The 23,659-nt window shown below is 40.3% G+C and overlaps 1 protein-coding gene across 5 annotated transcripts in view; it reads left to right on the forward strand.

Annotated features, from left to right (window-relative positions):
- The first annotated feature begins 1,512 nt into the window (after positions 1-1,512).
- Positions 1,513-23,659, forward strand: part of PHC3 (polyhomeotic homolog 3) — a 34,397-nt gene continuing 12,250 nt past the window's right edge. Inside the window, exons 1-11 of one of the 5 annotated variants that reach the window (XM_061374801.1) lie at positions 1,514-1,678; positions 4,874-5,020; positions 5,764-5,922; positions 7,341-7,418; positions 8,990-9,148; positions 11,995-12,093; positions 14,811-15,051; positions 16,523-17,400; positions 19,039-19,189; positions 20,286-20,539; positions 21,377-21,533. In XM_061374801.1, coding sequence (XP_061230785.1) covers positions 4,895-5,020; positions 5,764-5,922; positions 7,341-7,418; positions 8,990-9,148; positions 11,995-12,093; positions 14,811-15,051; positions 16,523-17,400; positions 19,039-19,189; positions 20,286-20,539; positions 21,377-21,533 — 2,302 coding nt within the window. In that variant the 5' untranslated portion in view covers positions 1,514-1,678; positions 4,874-4,894. Of the gene's footprint in view, positions 1,679-4,808; positions 5,021-5,763; positions 5,923-7,340; positions 7,419-8,989; positions 9,149-11,994; positions 12,094-14,810; positions 15,052-16,522; positions 17,401-19,038; positions 19,190-20,285; positions 20,540-21,376; positions 21,534-23,659 lie in introns of those variants that run through there. The other 4 variants (XM_061374803.1, XM_061374804.1, XM_061374805.1 and 1 more) reach the window with 4 other exon arrangements.

The following is a 23,659-nucleotide window of genomic DNA, read 5'->3' on the forward strand; positions in this document are numbered from 1 at the left end:
CAGAAGGGGAGTACAGGTCGTTCCCCGGCAGGAGGGAGGAGCCACACCGTCCGCGGCCGGTCAGCAGCTCCGCGGTCCGGGAAGGCGGGTGCTACGCCTCCTGTGTACTCCCCCCGCACACGCGTTCTACGTGGGCCCTTCCCCGCGGGACTCTGCGCACACCTGTGGAGCGGAACGCTCCACGCCGAAGCGGACAGGGGGAGGCGGCGGTGCAGAGACAGCCGGTATTGCTGTAGCGAAAGTGCCGGAGCGGGCCGTTCCCGGCCAGGCGAGCCAAAAGCCACTCGGCGGCCCCACTTCACCTTTCCCCTAGCCCGAAACAGGGGCACGCACCATTGCTCCCCAACATACACACTTGGTACAGCCCGCCGCGAGGCATGCTGGGGCTGGTGGGCGGCTGCCCGGCGTTGGCGCCGGCGCGGCGGGAGGGCGGTAGGGAGTGGCGTCGGCACTGAGACCGTACCGGGTTATTGACGAGTGGCCCTGCTGAGGTACACGGGTGGGCCTCTTGCGGCAGCGGCTCTGTTCCGCAGGGATTCACACAGCCGGAGCGATGCTTGGGGAAGGAACGAGGGTGGAAAACTCGTCCCTTTCCCTGGGTACAGAGAGGACTGACTCTGTTCTAAGGCCTGGAGATTCAGCAACGCCCGCAGCGGCACTCCGTGGAAAGCGGCTACTCTCCGAGCAGTGGAAACGCAGCCGCGGGCCAGGCTCTCCACTTGAGCAGTGGCATAGAACCAAACCCACCACTACTGCCTGAGCACCAAGGAAACCAGACGTGGACACATTAACTGGCTCTTGTACTGTGACTCCTGTACCAGTTTTGTCACTACCCACCCGGTTTGACAGGTGAAAAAGTCAGGATTTTAGCAAAAAACCACTGCAGAAGTGGCCAACACAGAGTTGATGGCAGCAGGCCCCTCAGCATCTGTGGCAATGTGTTTCTCACTCTGTCGGCTAAAATACTTACCTGTAAGAATTCTAAAGAATTCATTCAGTGTGCCCCGCCCGCAAGATAGTACATTCAGTTCTCTGAAGCTTTAATTACCTGTATCAAATGGCTAAGGTGTTAAGACAGTAACACAAAAGATGCTTTTTAACTGGGGGGTATGTGTGTGTGTCTATGTGTGAAGAGGTGTGGTAAACAAAAGGTGCTCTATTACAACTGATACTTATCAGCCACTTTATCATTGCAAGTAGTGTTTCCTTCCAGCCTGGCCTATTAATATACCTGCAACTTCTTTGATAACACATACTGCTCAATGTCTCCTGCATGGACAGATATATCTAGGTAATTAAGTAATCCTAATACATAGGGAACCCTCGTTTTCTTCTGTTACAGCAAAAAAAAGTAATTTACTCTTTTTTTCCACTACCCCCTGTAGTGCATCTGTATATAACACTTCAGAGTTCAGCTTTATGCAGGATGTGCACCTCCTAACCCGCACACCTCACTGTGGTGAGGTCCCTCCCCGCTGCCCGGCCGCGAACCCCCGGCCCGGCTGCTGTCCGCCCAGACCCCCCCCGCAGCACCTCACGAACGACACCGCGCTTCAGCGACAACATGGCAGCGGAGGCCGTCACGTGCGCGGCGCCGGTGGCACCCAGTGCGCCTGCGCGGCACCTCCCCGGAGGGAGGTGAGAAGATGGCGGAAGCGGAGTGAGCGCCTTGTCCGAGGCGAGTCTCCCGGCGGGACGCGCGGAGGAGGGGGAGCGGCAGCGGCAGGCCCCGATCAGGCCGCGGCGGGGCGCGTAGGCGGAGACCCGCGTCCTGACAGCGCCCCGCCGCGGGACGGCCCCGCGTGGGGAGCGGGCGCCGCCCCTCCCGCCCACCTTTTTACCGCTCCCCGGCGGCAGCTACCAGCCTGTGGGGCTGCTGGGGGCGGTGGTGGTGGGATTGACCGCGGCAGCCGGGCCGGGAGAGGCCGCTGCCCCCAGTGTGAGGGCCATAGGGGATGGGTCAGCCCGGCGGGCCCGGCCTGCTGTCCGAGGCCCTGCCGCTGCCCATGGAGCAGCCCCGGGACTCCCTCTGTGGCCCAGGCTGTCGGGCCCGAGTAGCCCCCTGCGGGGTTGCTCCGTGCCTGTTCGCGGGTTGGTTGCACCGCACATCGTGGGTTGTATTTCCACAGAGCATACTTCTAAATTTCCTGGTTTTGTTGTTTTTTAGCCACCCCAAGGTTTGGGCAAGGTTGGCCTATATACTCGAGCCAGAGTTAAGAGAGGATTTATTTTGCCTTCAGTCATATGCAGAAATGCTCATAGGGGTTAGGCTTAGAGGATGTTTTAGTTTATGTTCTGTGATGTGTACCCCTGAGAGGTGTAAGGAGAGGTCATGAATGGAAAGAGAATAAGCTCTGTATGTTTAAAACAAAAACAAAGCTATTTTCAAATACCAGTTAGGGTTGAAATATGTCAGTGGTGTTTGTTATTACTGTGATGTTTACCAAAATTTAAACTTACTAAAACATGAGTGGTGACGTTTGTATCCACGTTGACGTAGTTTAATATTATTGGTATAGAATAGCAGGTTTGGGTTGGTTTGGTTTGTTTCTGGTTTTTGTTTTTTTGTTTTTTTTTTTTAACTTCAGGCATTTGCTTTGAGTAAAAAACATATAAAGTGGACAAAAAGTGTATTTACATTATGCAGTGTAACTTGAGATTATGTGATGTCTCATACTGTTACTGCTTGAATAAATGCTTATTTTCAATATAGTTTTCTGTTATGCTTTGTATTTTGGGCTTGCTTAAAATCAATAGTGACTGTTCAGTCTGTTTTCTAAAATTTGCTTTACATTACAGAGGTTCTTTTGAGTTAAAGTTGCTCACAGGCAACATGACTGGGAGGAATTTGTCATATGTTTAACAAAGTTAATTTTACTGTAAGGTAGGAGTTTCGCCTGTTTGCTAGTTGAGTACTTGATGAGCAATGTCATAAGATAATTTTCAATTTTATCTGAGGGGTTTTTTAATAACTGGACTGGTCTCTGCATATAGTGTTGTAAAGTAAATGACAGAGACCATAAAGGCAGTCTGATTTTAAGTCTGTAATGGCTTTTGTGCGTTCTGTCATAAAATAGCTATCTGCTAAACTGTAACAGATTCTTGGTTGCTTTGCTAAAGATAACCACTTTTAATGTGTTTCCTTTTCTCCTTTAAACATTCCACTTCTCACTGAAAGAAAGGTTTCTACCAAGTGTTACTTGTTGGAACACTTTGCTGTTCCTTCAGCCGAAAGAGGGCACGCTATTTGTACGTGGTGGTGCTGTGCTGTGTTTGTGTTGCGGTAGCACTGAAGGACTGCAAGTAAGCGTCTCTTACTCAAGTGTGGCGTTAGAGGAGGATGCGAGGTGCATCTCAGCGCCAGGCCGCGCTGAACTAAAGTTTGGGAGCAATTTTCTGTTCTCCATTGTACATCCATTTCAGGAGGAACTTGGACAACTGTTTTTGAAAATGAGGCACTTCCAACTAAAGGGTTAACAGCTCTCATGGATTGAGCTGATGGAATAGCTTAGTAGAGTGGGATATGCTGCACATCTCACTAATAATACATCTAAAACAAGACTGAGAATGAAGGAAATAAAGCATCTAATGTTTTCTTAGGCTGATTTAACTGGTTGCATAACTGCTAAAACTAGCTAGACAGTTTGTAGGTGCAAGTATTTTTATTTGCTTTTAGTGTTATATGGAGGGGCACGGGACTTTTTCTTCAAGGTACTTTTCAGTAGCGTTATCTGAAAGTAATGAAAAGTGGTTTTAGAAGGGATGCTGGCTTTATTGCAGTTGAAGTGTTTAACCCCTGAGTGTTAACTTGTGCTCTGATGTAGGTAGACAAATGGCATCGATAACACACAACAGATCTGAATTTTTAACAACAAAGCCATATTTTTTCCTTCAGTGTTAATAGTAGGGAATATCTGTTTTTAAAGCATGCTTTATTGCCATAAATGTTCTTTGACAGCAAAACGTAGAAGTATACAATACAATGGTAGGCGTGAGGTCCTTAGGTAACCATCTATCTATTAAAGTTTAGTTATTCCAAGTACTCAGGAGCTACAGCATCATATGCAGTTATTTCTCTACTTGCAAAGCAGTTGTGTTTTGAGAGGTGAAGCTAGGAGCCTGGCAGCACTGCGTTCTACTTTCAGCTGTGTGAGTTGAAACTCGTAGTTATGTTCCTGTTTGATTCAACATCCAGTGTTAAACACTTGGTAATGCTGCATTTTTACTAGTACATTGCAGCTCTGAGTATTTTTTTGAGCTCTTCTTTGTTGTAAGAAGGAAACGTATTTTCTCCCCGCATTTTTTTAACATCCTTTTAAAAGCAGTAAACAGCAACTATACTATTAATTGTTAATCATAATACTAATACTGAAAAAGAAACTAAATGCTCCTCAGTATATTAAGATATGTGGTTCTTTTCAGTTTTAAAGATGATATTTTGGCAAAGAGATTATATTCTGCAGCAGACGGAAGTACAGTGATGGGGAGGAATCGCCAGAGATGCTTGAATAGGTAGCTTTTCTTTGGTACCTGCTGCGTTTTGTGAGACATTGCTGTAAAAAGTAAAAAGATTTTTCCTTGCATCCTTTCGATCTTTTTCCATGTCACCAGTGATTTTTGCCAAGAGCATGGTTTTTCCCATGTACAGAATGATTGGCCAGCAGTCTCAGTGCTTTGCGGAGAAGGGATATGGCAGTACTCCTGTGTAGTTTGCTGGAAGTCAGACGTGTTCGTAAATTGGTCACCTGTTGCTACTTTTGATGGGTCTTAGAAGATTTTCTTCTTCTTTTTTTTTTTTTTCTTTTTTTCCTTAAAATCTGTGTGTGCTGTGCTGGCTTCTGTTTGTGAACCACTTTTATTTCAATTCTGCCAGGCTGGACGAACACTCACAGCTATGGAGAATGAACCAAATACCACAACATGTTCTGCATCTACAACTACTATCACTACCACCTCCACTTCCCGAGCACAGCTACCACAGATATCTGTCTACAGTGGCTCCGACAGGCATGCTGTCCAGGTACTGAGTTGTGAAATACTCTTTTGTATCCTGTATAGTGCTCTCAAATACAGTCATTGCATGATACTTTACACAAGATTAACTTTCCGTTGCTAATTACTGTTGTTTTTCTCAGTATGTGACTGATTTTCAGAAAGTGTTTCCTACCAAGCGGTACTTAAGAATAGTGCAGGATACAGGCCCGCCTCCCAAATAAGGGAGAAGAGAAATGCTGAGCTGGAAAGTTTGGGGTTTTTTGCCATTCCCTAAAGGTATAGTTTATTGACATGAACCTATACAAAATTACACAAAATAAAGCTGGGAGTTTGGCCAGCTACAGAGATCTAGAGGTATCTCTGTGTTACAGCTGCTTTGGATCCAGCCCCATCTTGCCGTTCTTTAAATTAGGTCTTCTCAAATTCTCTATGGTCTGTTCTGTTGCGTTTGATGATTGCATCTCGCACACTATCCTGATCTTTCAAAAAGAATGTTACGTAGGATTTGTTGACAGGAAGCTAAGAGGCTTGGGTGTTGTGTCATGAATGATGCTGTATTGTCAACTGATTGTCAGGCTTTTCTTGAAAATGTGAATATATTTATGTTGACTATATTCTGTGACTTGGTTGAGCACAGTGATGGAGCAAGTTCAGTATTACGTGATTGGTATGAAAAGGATTTATTTGGTTTTATTTCCCTGTTAAACTTCCACATCATCTCTGTGCGGTGTATACTTTGTAATTAATTAACCTACTGATTCATCACAGGTTATTCAGCAGGCCTTGCATCGTCCTCCTAGCTCAGCTGCTCAGTACCTTCAGCAGATGTACGCAGCCCAACAGCAGCATCTAATGCTACAAACTGCTGCTTTGCAGCAGCAGCATTTAAGCAGTACCCAGTTCCAGAGTCTGGCAACTGTACCACAGGTGAGACTGAAGACTGCTGGAAAAGAAAGGTGTACTACTTTCTAGAGTAGGGCTGTAATTTTAGAGCATTGTCAAACATAATAACAGCTTAAGTGCCTGAGCTTAATGCTTCACAATAAGTCACAGTTATATTTTAATGACTTTGTTATTTTAAATTGTATCTTCCTCCAAACTATTTGGAAGATTTTGTCTAGTGTTATACATGCTCCAGAAGGCTACCATTCCACGCTTCATTGCATACATTATGATGCATCATGTAAATCATCAAACAGTAGTAAATATTAAAAATAGACCACTTCAATCTTCATCCCATTATTTTCTCTAAAAGTTGATGGGGAAAGCAATGAATAGCAATGTATCTTAGTGAAAGCAGATAAAAATAATGAACATCTGGTATCCTAGTATGTTTTGCCACACATCTGTCTGCATTATAGCTATGGCAAAATTCCATTTTAGCTCTGCATGTGGAAACGTAGAAAGAAAATGACGTTTCGTTTCTGAAGCACAGCTTTTAACGTTAGTGAACCCTGGAGGAGAGACCCATTTGGAAAATTCAAGCAATGGAAAAGTTTCCTTTGATCTCAGTTGACCTCTGATTGAGAATACTTGTTTTGCAGAGATAGGTGGTTGTTAATGATTTTACAATGGAAATGCTAAAACAAAGTTGAAGACTTCAGGGATAAAGCGGCTTGTTGCTAGGACTGGCACTGACTCGTCTGTGCTCCTGGCTTTTTTTTTCTATGACTTCACCATTAAATCGTTGTCATACATTTTTTGTCGTCTTTTTTTTTTTTTGTGCTGGATTTGTGTGTGCCTATACAGTTGCAAAGACATAGCGAAGCAAATCAGGATGGGGAAGACTAAGAAATTTTGGTATGCAGTCTGTTTATACATAATCTAAATCACTGCCCAGTTATTCATCTGAAGGGCTGGAATAGTGTACTGTTTCAGACAATAGATTTGCATACATAAGTTATCATTCTAGAATATAAAGGTATTCTTTACAGCATTTATAATTTTTGATTTATTTTTAGATCACTCAATAATAAAAAATTAGTGACAGCTTTTAATGGTCACATTTTAAATTCTGAGCACCATAGGTAGTGAGCTGATCAGTTAGCTCCATCATTAACAGGTTGATAGACTCTACCTCTGATGGGTTTTGTTCAAGTCTTGATCTGCAAGATTCTGAGTGCCTGAAATTGGGTAGGAATTCAAGGCATTTACCACCTTGCAGAGAGCATTTTGTAGTGCAGAGTGAGCTTTGCTGTAAACTAATTCTGCTGAGTAAAGCATTTTTACTGTTAACTCAGAGAAAAGGTAATGGTAGAGAGAGATGTTTCTGATGGTTTATGCAATATGAACATCACTTAAACACTTTCTGATTTCAGTATTTGACACCTATTCTTGCTATTTAGGCAAGCCTGTCAGGTGGGAGGCAATGTACTTCCCCCACTGGGAATGTCACTCAGCAGTCAAGCATGTCGCAGACCTCGGTACGTAACTGAACAAAGCCCTCCATCCATTCTCAAACCCTCTTGGTTATTATTTACCTACTTGGAAAAAGAGAAAAAATTTTAGTATTTAAATTGGTATGGTTAAAATTAGTATTAGAAACAGTATATAGAAGTATGATAACTCTTTAGTAGGTGATGGCTGTGCTTCCAGCATTCTCCAGTCATCCTGACATGTGGTGTCAGCCATCATCACTGGGCACTGTTGGAGTCTTCCCTGGTTCCAGACCTGTCCTGGTACTCCGAGGGACAGCTGCCTTCTCCACATGCACCAGTGACTGTTAGGCCACTGCAGGAGTCAGTCACTCCCTGAGCTTTCATTTCTTGCATGATTTCTTACTGTATTTTCACATTAGTTTCTTTATGCAGGGCACTATCGTTGTGTATCAGCAATTAAAGAGCACAGAATCTAAAGAATCTAAGTCAATGCTCACAAATGTATAACAAACCGATTAAATATTTATAGCATTCATTCTTTTATTGATTATCATCTTGTTATCATGCATCTTCTATGCACTTTCAATTATTTTATCCATATTCTAGGCATGTGCTCAGGTTTCAGTTATTAGCAGCTCTGTGTTCAGTTCATGCTGTATTTCTTTAAGCGGCATCTTCAGACATGTAATTTGCAGTTTATGTGCAGATTTACAGTTGTCTTGAGTAGGACTTTGTTAGTCCTACAGACATCGTGCTTATTAATCATTCCCTCAAGCTGTTCATGACTTCAATGCATAGCTTCAGTGACTTAACTGTATATTTTTTTGAGCTCTCATAGCGTTGCTTTGGCTTACAGCTGTTAGAAGTAAAATAATTCATTCATTAAATTTAAGAGGGAAAATCTATAAAGATGTCTGCTGTTAAACTAACAAAATAATTGGGCTGTGATTTTTCAAGGAAATCTTCTGAGTAAGTGATGAAAGAGCTGGGCACTTAACTCTGTTAGACCGGTTAGGGGGGAAAATAAAAGTGGAAAAAGACCCCACCAAACCAAAACCACAGTAGCTTTTGTTTGAGTAAGTGTTATAAAGAGCAATTGCTGGGAAGCATTTAATATAAAATTGTAGAAAGTTCTAATCTCCAGTCATTTTTAAATGTGCATATGTAGAATGAGGAATCAAAGTCTGTGTATGGTGGCACTAAGAAGTGTCCTCATCAGGTTGCATAACAAGCATAATAGAAGATACCAGTCCAGTCAATTAATATTAACATTTAAAGATGCTTAAATATTAAAATTCAGTTTGTTTTTTTTAATTTTGCAAGCTCGTGCTACATATTCTGCAAACATGTACTTCAATGAGGTATAATTTTCAGACTTCAAAATATCATTGTTTGTACTCAACTGCTTGTTATTTACTGCAAAACATTTGCTTGCAGTTTAAGATTTAAAATGTACAACCTTGACAGAATCTAGTGTTTGCGATGATTGGCTCAATATGGTTTTTTTGGCACCTCTACAGTTCAGCTGCCCCTGCCATTTTTGTCAAAGGCTTTCTGGCATTAGACCCTAGAATGAATGAATTTCCATGACAGAAGCAATATTTTTGTTTCCTTAGATTAACCTCTCCACCTCTCCTACACCTGCACAGATAATAAGCCGTTCACAGACCTCCAACACCACCAGCAGCAGTATTACCCAACAGACTATGTTGCTGGGGAGCACCTCTCCAACCCTGAGTGCAAGCCAGGCTCAAATGTATCTACGAGCTCAAATGGTAAGTTTGATTACAATTACAGCCAAGCTGTGACAAAGCTTAGCTTTGGTCCCTCGCTTTGGTCTCTATGCACATGCCACCCCCCTTAACATTTTCAGGTTTTATTTTGTTTCTATAAATGATTTATACTTTTCTTTAGTATCAGGTAGCATTGAGAATTTGCTTACCAATCTGTGAACATGTATCTCCTGAAACACTGTAGACACCAGAAGTAAAAGGATTGCTGTAGCTTAGTTCTCTGGTGAAATTTGCTCATGTGTTTTTAGCCTGGCTGTACCACAATTATTAAAATGGTCATACGTGGGGAAAAACAGAAAGAGCACCTGTTTTTTTCTGGCTGTGTAGAAGGGCATACTGGAGCCTGTCTATGTTTGAGGTAAATTGTTTTCCAAGACACTCGTAACATTCAGAATTCTGACTCTTGATTAAAATATTCTTATCTTTAGCTAAGATTGTAGTTTGCATTACTCTCCTCAGAGTTCAGGTTAGGTATGTAGAATCATAGAACAGTTAGGGTTGGGAAGGACCTTAAGATCATCAAGTTCCAACCCCCCTGCCATGTGCAGGGACATCTCACACTAAACCATATCACCCAAGGCCTTGTCCAACCTGGCCTTGAACACTGCCAGGGATGGAGCATTCACAACTTCCCTGGGCAACCTATTCCAGTGCCTCACCACCCTAACAGGAAAGAATTTCCTCCTTATATCCAATCTAAACTTCCCCTGTTTAAGTTTTAACCCATTACCCCTTGTCCTATCACTACAGTCCCTAATGAAGAGTCCCTCCCCAGCATCCCTATAGGCCCCCTTCAGATACTGGAAGGCTGCTATGAGGTCTCCACGCAGCCTTCTCCAGGCTGAACAGTCCCAACTTTTTCAGCCTATCTTCATACGGGAGGTGCTCCAGTCCCCTGACCATTCTTGTGGCCTTCCTCTGGACTTGTTCCAACAGATCCATGTCCTTTTTATGTTGAGGACACCAGAACTGCACACAATACTACAAGTGAGGTCTTTCATTCTCTTCAGATAGACATGAAACTCATCAGAGTTTTGCAGTTTCCTGTCAATATAGGCAGAAAAAAAGAAAAAGCTGTTTGTTGGGGTTTTATGTGGCTTTTTTTGGGGGGGGGGATTTGTTTTTGGGGTGTCGTTTTTTTTGTTTTGTTTGGGGTGTTGGTTTTTTGTTTTGTATTGTTGTTTGTTTGTTTGTTTGTTTTATTTAATACTTGCTCTAGTTTCATGTGAATTGAACCCTACAATCTGTGTGGGAATTCATAGAAATTGATGAAGTTGTACATGAATGCTCAGGTACCAATCAGTACTTCGTAAAGGCCAAAGACTCTATTATGGCTTGTATGAGTTGATGACCAGAGTGCTCTAGTGTTAGGTTCAACTACATAAATAGGAAGAATTGTTGTTACACTACACTGAGATTCAGAGCCAGAGGTCTGTGACTGCAGTGATGTATAAAACTAGATTCAGGCATGAGTTCTTGCAGGAGTTGCACCGAAGAAGCATGTTTGGGAAAATAAATCCTTTGTTGTTTTTCTGATATTTTTCTTAAAGACGTGCTGCAATGCTGTTATGCTAAGATGAGGGGTTCTTTTCTTTGGCTATTGTTTTCCTACATGTTTATTGGAAAAGTAGTATAACTTGTAGTTAGGGATTTAAAGATCACGTCCTTTCCATTTGCCAGGGAAAGGATTTCTTGAGTCCGTGGATTGAAAGCAAAGCTAGATGCTGAATGGACCTAGTACTTTTTAACAGAACAGGAACTACATATTCATGTCCCTGTCTTTCAGTATGCATTAAGAACTTAGTAGCTGAAGCAATATGAGGATGCCATTGCTGGGTTTTGTAGTAGCAGTTACTCTTGGTGACATGGATTATTGATACAGTTTTCCTATTCATTTACACTAAATTTTCATCCAGACTCTCAATGTCAAATCCCGTGCGTATTTGAATAACTACTTTATACCCCAATTTCAAGAGCGAAACTTACCCTATTAGTTTCTGTTTAGAATGCTATTGCTAGCCTTGATAGTTCACACATCATACTTGTCTTTCAGTGTTTCTGGCTAACATAAAGTATTTTATTTCATCACTAAGATATTTTTATAAAAGGTCAACTCATATCTCTAGCTAGCTGATGATACCAGCTTCATCACCACATCCATTCAGTTCCAGAGAAAAAAACCTTCATGTTTTTTTAATTAGCTGCTCCTTGCAGTTGAGATCTCTTTAAAAATGTGGAAGACTAACTAATGGTCTCTTCAAAGCTTTCCATAAAACTTGTCTTTGCTGTATTGCCTATAAAGAAATTAATGATAGTTGGGTGTGCTGGTATGCTGAAGTTAGTAATTTCAGGTTGGTTTTATGATACCTGTGCTCAATATGAAACTAAATTAGCATAGTTAAAATCCATATAAAAACTCTACTTGTTAAACAACGTTTTGACAGATTGGGAGATACAAGTTCTCTTTCTTTAATGTAGCAGATATTGGGCTGCTCTTTTGTCTTTTTCTTGGCCTTGTTTCACTCATTTGTAATATTGGAGGGAAAGCCCTCTTTAAAATGCTTGTATAAAAGATGATGGGTGTATGTGTATATGAAAGATTTTTCTCAATATGTAGAACAAATATGTTCAACTATTATTTTATTTTTATTCACTTAAACAACCATAAGTTGTTCTTTGTGTAAGTTAATCTAAAAGTAAAATGTTAACCTTTCAAGCTGTACATCACTACATGTAAATTAAATGTATCTCTTTGAAATACTGTGTTTCTTTCACATATTTTCAAAGTTTCAGTCTCTTACAGATTTTTTTTTTTTCTTGCTTAACAGCTTATTTTTACTCCTGCAACCACTGTGGCTGCTGTCCAGTCTGACATTCCTGTTGTCTCATCGTCTTCCTCCTCTTCCTCTCAGTCTGCAGCTACTCAGGTGAGTTGGTGTAAATTTATTAGAAGTATGTCCAGTAAACTGCGCCAAAACTGAAAAGCAGAGAAACATTGCACTTAAGTTTACTTGCTTGTAAGAACTACCCATGGTTACTGGTTATATATAACTTCAGTGCCTGCTCTTTGCCATCATCACATATTTAGAGGTGATTATATATATATATGTAAAATTTGGAACCCAGATATGACATTTTAGGTCTTTGTAATCAGTTCTCATCCTTATTACTTCAAATAATGTCATGTTAGCAGCTGAACTTGTACAACGTTTTCACTGCTCACTGTTTTTCTTTATAATTTGGAAAAAATACACGTTGTACGCATTGCTACTGAATGTATTAGTCAGTCTTCTGGTGGTGAACACCTGTCTAACAAATTTATACTTTCATGAGAGAGCTTCTTGTCTATCTTAGCAGTTTCTTTAAAAGCCTTTAACTGACCGTGCTAGAAACCTTTTAGAAATCCATGTAAACTATACCCACTGAATATTCTCTGACCTTATGCTGACCCCTTTGGAACATTCTGGTGGATTTAAAGACCTTAAAGGTGGGTCACTTCTGAGGTAATGGTAAATCATTGAAGCTTGTCTTCCCTTTGCTTTTACAGTAGGAAGGTGAGATGGGCAGAGCTTGCTGGAATCCAGCTGTGTATTTATGCAGGATGTTGCTGAGCAGGCTCACAATGTTAAAGTTCATCAGTTGAGCTTCCATTGAAAAGACAGACTGCTTCTTCAATCATAGAGTTATCCTCATTATCCTTTATCACAGCTGCCTTTCTTCCTCCGGATTTTGCAGATAAAGTTTGAAAGTTTGGACAGGTTATTGGATGTGCTAGCAGCTTTTCTTGCATTTGTATCTTTGTCTTTTGCATTCAATGTAGAGACATCAATAAAGCTTATCACTTTACAGTCTTGTATGTACCGCAGGGTTTTAGAGGTCTGCTGTGTACAAGCATGCCCAACTGTGCAGTCTACTGAGACATTATTGCAGAGGAAAGTGAAGACTACAGAGCGTTAGTCAGATGGTCTGCTGTGGTGACCCTGGCAAACATAAGCCTTTCATGTCCTTTGTCAATGTTCCGTACTGCTCTATTGCCAGATGTTGTTAACCTTGGTTGTCTGGTAGTTTCTATAGCAGCAATGACATTGCAAAGATCCAGTTTCATCTGGAGTAAGTGATGCAACGGGAAAGCTTTAACACTGGTACACTTTATTTTCCTTACCTTGTTATAAACATGTCCTTGGTGTTTCAGCTGGGTTTAAAGAAATGTCTTTGTTCATTGTACAAGCAAACCTGGGCAAGTAGGCAATGGCAGTTAATAAGAAAAAAATGCATTTAGTTATAGACACCTGGTGTAGTGGAAGGAACCCCACATGGCAGGGGGTTGAAGCTAGATTATCTCTAAAGTCCCTTCCAACCCAATCCATTCTATGATTCTATATACATAGATATGTATGATACGCTTAGCCAAGATGTTTGTCAAGCTACAGTGTAGTGATCTCACAGTATCATCTTCCATGTAGAAATTCCAGAGAAATATTAAGATCATCAGTGATTATCAGGGTCTCAAAGGCATGTCTGACATGGCCTGTTAGGTGAACTGATGCATCTACTTAATTTTCCTTCCTTTTGCTTTCTTACTATTTTCTTATGTGTCCCCTTATGTATGACATGGACATCTCAAGTTACCTTATCTGTTAAGGTATACTGAAGGTTGATTTGTACTCGCAGATAGGATTGCAGTAAATGCTTTATGAATGCCAGTAAAGAAACAGACCTTTGTCTTCAGATCAGGATATGAAAGCATCCTGTGTTAAGACACTGAACAGTGCGAAATAAAATGTAAACTAGCTGTTCATAGTACACGTACTGACTGTTGAATGAGAGAGGGATCGTGTAATAGTGGATGGAGATAATAAATAGTCCTCCTTTTCATGTCAAATATGATGTAAATTAGTGTTACAAGGGTAGTCTTTATTATGGAAAAAAAATGCTTGCTCAGCATGTGGGATTTGAAAGCTCAGATCATTATGTACAGAAGCTGGCTGTGGTAAAACAGACATTTGTGAAAATAACCACTGACTGATTTACACTTCAGAAGGCAATCCTTTTGTAGCTTCTTATCGTGACACATGAAACATTAATATCACTGTAGAAGTAAAGGGCTCAGGTTTGTTAGGACATAACATACAGCAGGTTCTGGTCTCATTGACTACTGAGTACCTAAGGGTCTGGTTTATGTTAGTCACTGGAAGCATAATTAGACCATTGCACGACTGCAGCATCTGTATAAAAGTAGAATTGCATTTGCTTAAGGTGCTTTTTGTCTTTCACTTTGAAGGCACAATAAAAGAGGAAAAAATGCAGGTTTTAAGTCAAATTAATGTAACAAACAATCTCAATTTCTTTTAAAAATTCAAAAAGAAAGTTTTGTATTTATTACTGAAGTAACTTATGATTTTTACATTTTATGGCAAAAGATACTTTGATATGCATATTTTTAACTTCTCATGTATTTTGATCACATGGGATGAGGAGCATTACATAACGGTGGCTGGGGGGGGGGGGGGGTGTGCTATTTTTTCCTGCATGTTTGCCATAAGTGTTCATAATGGATTTTTCCTGGATGTTTGTTGTAACGTGGTGGTTTTTTGTTTGGGTTTTGGTTGTGGGTTTTTTTTTTCACATTTTGCTCATTCCCCAGGTTCAGAACTTGACACTGCGCAGTCAGAAGTTGGGTGTATTGTCAAGCTCACAGAATGGCCCGTCAAAGAGCAGCAGTCAAACTCAGTCGTTGCCTCTGTGCCCTAATAAACCTGTAACCAGTTCCAAGGGCAGCCAACCAGATCCTTCAGAAAGCGATAGAAAAGGCGAGAGCCCAACTCCAGAGTGTCGGAGTACACCAGTCACACGGACATCAAGCATACATCACTTAATAACACCAGGTAGGATGAAGATAGAGCTGTAAGAAAGGTATTTTAAAGTTTTTTGTATATTATGATTGTGTTGGAGTCCCATGGTCCCTGACCAGGTTCTTTTAGGTATTCCACATAAAGATAGTTTACTGTTTCGTAGTAAATTTACTAATTTGTTCATATTGGATGTTATGCAGAATTTTGATTTAGCAGAGTGATAATACAGTGTTTTTAAATCACAGTGAAAGCACAGTGTAGTTGCGATACATAGTTGAATCGCAGCACAAACATGATTTTCCTTACTGTACTGGTCTGTATGTTATCAGGACATGTCATCCCTGGTCTCTGGGAAGCAGTATGTGGGCTGAAACCCCCTCAAGCCTCTTGCTGTCATCAAGATCTCTTCTGCTGGTGGTTTTTTGTTTTGTGGGTTTTCTTTTTTATTTTTGTCTTGTCTGTATCGTCAGAATGTTTTTCTATGAAGTACTTACATAAATCCGTAGGTAATAGTGCCCAAGAACCTTAGTGGTTTTTATTAAGAGAAAAATCAAAATAAGCATGCAATTGCATGCAGTGTATTTGCATTTTTAGCTTCCTTATTTTGAAAGAGTAACAGTTGTCTAGACAATGGTCTGAATTCTGTGGAATTTAGCTTGGCTTAATGGTAGCTTTTAGAGGAGTGAGATTGCGAGGCAGATGTTCTTGAGGTATTGAGCCCTAATACTCTTCAAACTCACTTCTATAAGGAAAAAATCCATCTTTACTAGCGGAATAAATAATAAAGACAACATAACTGAGTTGTTTCTCAAGTGGAAACAACAAAGCAAGAAGAGGTTTGCATGTGGAGGAAAATATGTATGCGTGTGCTGTAAGGAATTACTAATGAGTCGCTGGTTCACTTAAAAGTGGTGTGGTATCTCTGGAAGTTGCTTTAGGTTCATACCTTTCAGTTTGTGTGTTCAAAATCAGGCAAATACTTTGAACAGTTTAAATTCATACTGAACTCTTGGAATTTTGTTTAGTCTCTTAAAATGGTATTACCTAAACTTTGACTTAGCAGTTATCAACAAATCCTGTTGACTGTGAAGTTCTTATCTCTTCATTCCAGTCTGCTGCAAAGCAAACATTAAATACATTTCAAGTGGCATTAAATACTTAAATAAGTGAAGGCTGGATCAGCAATAATCTAGAGCTAACACCAAAAAGATAAGTTTGGATACTTTTATATAGAAGGTACATGTATGTGCATGTACATGCAAAAAGCATGGGTGTATTCCTTTATTCATTGCTATGTTTTGCACTGGAAATTGATATATTCCTCTAATTATTCTTGTGTACTACATGCTGTCAAAGAAGATATTTCTAAACATAGGTCAGAGGGTTGCAAAAACTGTGCTGGCCTTACTTTAAAGTAGAAACTTAGTTTCTTTTAATATTTTAATAATGTTCTCCAGATTTAAGAAATAAATACTGATTGTCACTTTTTTCCCCCCTCTCACAGCTTCATATTCTCCATTACAACCTCATTCTCTAGTAAAACATCAGCAGATCCCACTTCATTCACCACCTCCAAAGATTTCTCATCATCAGCTGATACTGCAACAGCAGCAGCAAGTCCAGCCAATTGCACTTCAGACTCCTTCGGGTCAGGAACCCCCTCCATCGCAACACTGCCTGCCACTCCCAAGCCATGGTCTTCCTCCAGGTCCCAGCAGTGTGCAGTCTCATTGCTCACCTATTCACATGCATCCTCCACCTCTAACAGTATCTCCTACGCCATCCCAGTCAGCTCAGCAGTCAGTAGTAGTATCCCCTCCACCTTCTCACTCCCCTAGTCAATCACCCACAATAATTATTCACCCTCAAGCACTTATTCAATCACAGGCAAACTCCCTTGTGCCAGCAGCTCTTCAGCCAGAGCAGGCTTCTCCTCAGCAAGCTACTGCCAATCCAGTTCGGCCAATTGCACAGCCACTTAATCTTCCATCACATCTTCCACTTCCATCTTCCCCTGCTGTACATATAGGGTCAGTAGATCAGCCCAGCTTAGTTTCCCCAGGCCAACAGATCGTGTCCTCGACACCACACCAGCAATATTCAGCCTTGCAGTCTGCACCCATCCCTCTTGCAGCTCCTCCTCAGCTGTCAACATCTTCAACCCAGATTCAACAACTGCCATTGCAGTCTGTACAGTCTTTACAAGTGCAGCCTGAAATTCTGTCTCAGGGCCAGGTTTTGGTTCAGAACACTTTGGTTTCTGAGGAAGAACTTCCTGCTGCAGAAGCTTTGGTCCAGCTGCCATTTCAAACTCTTCCACCACCACAGACTGTTGCAGTAAATCTTCAAGTGCAACCATCGGTACCAATTCAGTCTCCAGTGGTAAGTGGTAATACTTCAGTCCTTTATTCTTTATCCTCAGCTTCTCCAAAGAGCTGTAGTCTGGCCCTTTGGCTTCAGAGGGAGCTAAACCAAGTGCTAGACAGAGGGCCAGAAGAACCCTATTGATAACAGAAACAAGTTTCAAGAAAACAGACATTTTTCACTGGTTTTGTTTGTTTGGTTGGTTGGGGGTTTTTTTCCTCCTTTGGTGGGAGGCTTTTTGTAATGGATCATCAGTCAAAAATACCAACCAAGAATCATGGAAGTCCAACTTTTGGACCTAAAAATCTTCTCTTAATGAAATGGCAGCATATCTAAAGTTTAAAAAGCACATAAATATTATGTCAAGGCTTAGATATTTATGTCAAATTGGATTTTGATAAATAAACTGTATGTACTGTAAGCTTCACCTCTTCATGTTAATACAGATATAATACCAGCAATTGAAATTTTGTGTAGCAGAATCATCTCTACTGGGTGCAAAGTTAAATAGCAGATTATTAAGATAATAGAGTTCTCGATAATTAATTTTGTACTAACATTGAAAAGATCATCTTTGTAAAAGAATAGAGTAATTTTTGATGCTGTCTTGGTGTTCCCCATCACTGCCATTCAGTTTAGCTCAGTGTAAGTCTTGGATGTCTTCAGCTTGTTTCAGCTGAAGGTTTCAGCTTCACTCCTTCTGAACTAAAATAATACACAATGAAATATCAATGAAATAAAATTATATGCAGATAAAGGTGATGTTTAAGTTGGCATTGCTAGGCTTTAGTGGTAACATGCTAATGAGGTTAATGCAAGCAAAAGAATCAAAAGATCTGGTAGGCTTTTTTCAGGCTATCAACAGATTGAGGGAGGTCTTCTGTTTGATTTATGTTGAAAGGGTAATAATAATCTCAGCTCTCTGATATTTCGTATAGAAATTGGGTGACAGTAGAAGCCAGGTTTGCTTTCAACAAGGTGGTGTTTTACATCCTAATCTGCTAAACTGGCTGCCAGTAATTCACATAAATTTACTTCAACCGTTTTCAGGAAAATACCTTAGTCTAGCAATAGCTTGAAAGCCTTGGTGTACTCTTCTGAAATACTCTGTTTGATTACACTGCTGTATAGGATAAAGAGCAACTTGTAGACTTCTCATTATGTTCCCCATGCTCTAATTCCTCTTTCAGGGCCAGGCTGGACAAAGCCTTGGGTGACATGGTTTAGTGTGAGGTGTCCCTGCCCATGGCAGGGGGGTTGGAACTAGATGATCTTAAGGTCTTTTCCAACCCTAACTATTCTATGATTCTATGTTACAAAGCTTGCATTTTGCAGAAGTGTTTAAATAGCTAGAAGTGACTGTAGATAAAAATACAGCAAACTGTAAGGATAGGGTAAGATCTCTGGTCTGTTTGATAGAACCTTGTCTCTTTATATTTTACTATTTATAACAAAATACTTCTTTTTCTCTCAAAGACATTGTGATGTTCTCAAAGTTCATTGTTTTGTATGCAGTTTGGAAACTAGTATTTTATTAGATTAGCATATTTTCACATTTTAACTGGTAATTTATTTTAAAAACTGTATTTATGCAACTCTTTTAAGGTATTAAGATAGAATGGAACTCTCCCTAAAGCAATATTTTGTTGGACGCAGATTTACCAAGTGGAGAATGTATGTGAAGAAGAGATGCCTGAGGAATCAGATTGTGTCCACATGGCTAGAACACCTACACCACCCACTTTGTCTCCACCAGCCATAAACTTGGGGAATGGAGAAGCACTTAATTCAGAAGATCCATTGTCAGGTGAGAACAAATATCAAACTAAAGTAGCTCTTCTGCTTAGAAACTCCTACTAGTTATTGATGGTTTAAAGGAAAAATCTGTAAATTTTTTTAATTTGATTTAGAGATATAATTTTTTAAGTAAAAGAAACTATATGAAATATGCTTGAAATCCATGCGATAGAACAAATGTTTTGGTCCCAGATGTATAGCTTATATATGTATTTGGATACTATGTAGTAGAGGAAATGCTTATTTGAGCTTTGTAGTATATACTCTTATACAGAAATCTTAACAGGAATGTCAGTCTTCAGTTTAACTGATAGCTGTGTGATATGAACAAAATATGCTGACTGCTCTGTGAATTAGGATCAGCAATCAGAAGTTGAATTAGAGTCAGCAATCAGAAATTGCTGTTGGAGTGGTTGACTACACTGTATGAGTCTTTTTGGCACAATTTCTTTTCATATATACCACAGTAAGTAGCTATTCTAATGCAAAAGCTACCAATGAAAATTTTTCTTCTTCACTGTATTGTACAATATACATGCCTGTATCAGTCGTTGTTCTGCAAACTGATGTAACTTCCCTGATGTGCTAAATATCCAAATATATACCCTCTCTCCCTATGTGTTACAGGGTGTATGTATGGATAGATAGATAGATACGCTATGGATATAATTGGGTTCTTAGAGGCTTGCTGTTGTGTATACTTGTGACCCTGCAGGCTACTGAGGCTTAAATCATGTCTGAAATTCTCTCTCTAGAAATATTTCAGCTGCTCAGTCTTGACAACAGAATGTTCAAAAATGCTGGGTTCTGCTTTTGACTTACGGATCTGTGATTTGTGTAGGTAATTAATGGCCAACTAAGCTTATAGTTCATAGATACTAAGTCAATGAAAGTTTTGTGATAACTGTTTGTGGAATAGTCTGGTAAGGAAAAGCATGTTGTTCTGAAGATAAAATCTATAAACCATAGTGAAGAACCTGTGTTATGGGATGGTGGCTGCAGGTGTGGGTGTATTCATTTCTTCTTATTTCTAGAATTCTGAGCCAGTGGTTGGACATGAATGATAAAACCACAAAATACTTTGTTTTGTTTTGGTTTTTTTTCAGAACATGGGGGATTACCTTCAGTGACATCATCAGTCAGTGCCTCAGTAATTAAATCTCCGTCTGATCCTTCACATGCTTCTATTCCACCACCACCTCTTTTGCTTCCAGCAGCAACAACAAGGAGCAACAGCACATCAATGCCCAATAGCATTCCTAGCCTAGAAAATAAACCTCCACAGGCTATTGTTAAACCACAGATCCTGACCCATGTTATTGAAGGCTTTGTGATTCAGGAGGGGTTAGAGCCATTCCCTGTAAGTGTAAAAGTTGCTATGAGTTTCTTACTACTAATTTTTGAAACAGACTGGTTTTAAGGGTGAAGTTTTTTTGTGGATAGCAGCTATTTAGATCTTGAATAATTTTTCACATGTTGATTTTTAACCTTTTTTCCACTGACTGGTTACATGTTTCCTACAGCATTCAGTATATTTGTATACTGTTGTATTGTCTTTCATATATAACTGGAATTCGTGATACTGTTTGGCTTGCCAGTATCACTGGATGACAAGGTACTAAATGAAAATGGAAAAACAGCTAAGTTACAGGTTGTATCTGGAGATAACTACAGAGAGTGATTTTTTTAGGCTAGCATTTGCAATAACTTCGTTTTACATCCTCTCCTAGGTACCTCAGTTTAACTGATACCTTAATTTAAAGCTCTGAGTGTGAGTCTGTGTTAAAATTCTAAAATGTTAGAACTTCGGTTAAAGCACTGGCAAGCCCCATACTGAGCTCGATGTGATTAGTACTGTCTGGTGAGAATTACTGTAGAAAATTTTAAATCCACAAATGGAAGTTTAAAACCTATGAGCCTGCCTTGTTAACTAATTTGATGTGTTTGTTATTTTCCCATTCCTTCATTTCTCTAGATAAAATGTGTTTCGTCCTTCATTAAATGTAATTGCAAACTGCAGAGCAGGAGTGAGTTTTTGAGAAATGGTATTTAGAGCTTTGGCACTATATAATAATGATTCATTGATAGGGAATAGAAACTGTGATTCTACTCTCAGTTACAACTACTAAGTCACAAATATTATTTTCAATTATTCATTGTTCAGTTAATCACTGTTGCTTTGCTTTTATTGCAATAGGTAAGTCGTTCATCTTTGCTGGTAGAACAGCCTGCAGAAAAAAGATTGCTAGTGGAGGGTCAGATCATGAGTGTTGTGTGTGTTGAATCAGACTTGCAGAATGCAAAACATGCAGACAACTCATCGGACACAGAGATAGAGGATATGATTGCAGAAGGTTTGTAGTTTTTGTTTAAATACCCATGTTACTTCCTTTCAGTTCTGTATGTATTACAGAATCCCATCCCACCTGTACTTCTGGAATCCTTCTCCAGTCTCTAATAGAAACTATTTTCAAACGTTTTTTACTAGCTACACATCATAATGACAGTTGTTATAGGTGCATACAAATGTCAAGAAAGCACTTGTCCTGCTTAGAATACAGTGGTCTCCAGCACAACCCATGAGGTAATTTGTGTTCCCCATGCAGTTTCCAACATAATCATCACCATGGATTTTTAAAACTTGGCAATCAGATATTTTGGATGTGTTACACCACTATTACTATTCAAGCCCAAATGTAGGTAGCCTCATGAGTGTTATGAAATGGAAACTAAATCATGTCATGGCCCAGAAAAACCAAGTTATTCTTCAACTTATTTTTGTATATATTCATTCAAGTTAATTCATTCAAGTTATTCATTCAAGTTTTGAAAGTCCAGAATTTTCAGTCACCTCTGGATCTTCTGTTCCACGTCTTGAGCAATTGCACAAGAGCTGGTTTTGGTGGTATGGTTAAATCTGTCTTAATGCAACTCTTAGTTTTGTTCTTTTGAAATATTTCTTTTCCCTCTTTCATATCGAAACTGTATTGGGCAGGTTAAAAAAGGACAAATGTAGTGCCTGCTCCTGCCACGGGTTTGCATCAGGGAAGTAGCTGGGAAAAGTCAGGAGAGCATGTCCTGAGCAGTACCAGTTGTCACTGTAGCTGTGCTTCAACTACTTCCCACTCCAGGCACTGTAAATTGTCATATAGTTAAAGCAATCTGTCTCACCAATCTTGTCTCACCAGAACTTTCAGGGTGGCAGCTCTAATGGCATTTTGTTACTGTGGTTTCTGCCTCAGTGAATGGGACCGAAGTGCAGTAGGGAAGTTGGCTGCATCCACTGTGTATCTCAACAAACAAATGAGCTCAAGGATCAGTATCCTAGATTATTAGATTCTGTTACATTTTTTACCACAATGATTTATATTCGTTACTGCTGGTAAGTGTATTGGATCAGACCCAGGTCAAGGATTGCAGACAAGGTAGAAAGCTTGCTCTAGAAATCATTCTGAATTCAAGAAGAGTATTTGTTGGTAGTGAAGTCAAGTAAACATGGATGACATTTTTGCGTAAGGCTGATACATTTTACCGGTCAGGCGATATGTATCTCAATTTAAAAGTATATTTTTACTTGTAACACCTATTTTTAGTAGGAGCTGATGTAGATTGGAAGGACATCACTAAAAGAAAATATTGATGGGTTGCAGTCCTTGTATGTGTTGATATAACATTTGTGCAGAGAAGTCAGAAAACATGGAAACAGTGCCTGAAAATGAAAAATAAAACATGATTTCCTATATTATGGCTGATTATATGATGGCATTTACTAGCATATCTCAGATCCCTGCTTCATTTTTGCAGTAACAGTCAACTTTAGGGAGTGGCAGATATTTGTGGGAATTGAGTGTGCTATCAGCAAGTTTGCTTTAGGGAGTGGCAGGTATTTGTGGGAATTGAGTGTACTGTCAGCAAGTTTGCTGATGACACTAAGCTGGGAGGAGTGGCCAACACGCCAGAAGGCTGTGCTGCCATCCAGCAAGACCTGGACAGGCTGGAGAGTTGGGCGGGGAATAACTTGATGAAATATAACAAGGGAAAGTGTAGAGTCCTACATCTGGGCAGGAACAACCCCAGGTTCCAGTATAGGTTAGGGAACGACCTGTTAGAGAGCAGTTTGGGGAGAGGGACCTGGGGGTCCTAGTGGACGACAGGATGACCATGAGCCGACACTGTGCCCTTGTGGCCAAGAAGGCCAATGGCATCCTGGGGTGTATTAGAAGGGGGGTGGTTAGTAGGTCGAGAGAGGTCCTCCTTCCCCTCTACTCTGCCCTGGTGAGACCTCATCTGGAATATTGTGTCCAGTTCTGGGCCCCTCAGTTCAAGAAGGACAGGGACCTGCTGGAGAGAGTCCAGCGCAGGGCAACTAAGGTGATTAAGGGAGTGGAGCATCTCCCTTATGAGGAAAGACTGAGGGAGCTGGGTCTCTATAGTTTGGAGGAGATTGAGGGGTGACCTTATTAGTGTATATAAATATATA

Source organism: Neopsephotus bourkii, unplaced genomic scaffold (assembly GCF_033783945.1).
Source record: "Neopsephotus bourkii isolate Nb327-2 ecotype Australia unplaced genomic scaffold, CSIRO-AGI_Nbou_v1 NB_1654, whole genome shotgun sequence".
NCBI lineage: Eukaryota > Metazoa > Chordata > Aves > Psittaciformes > Psittacidae > Neopsephotus > Neopsephotus bourkii.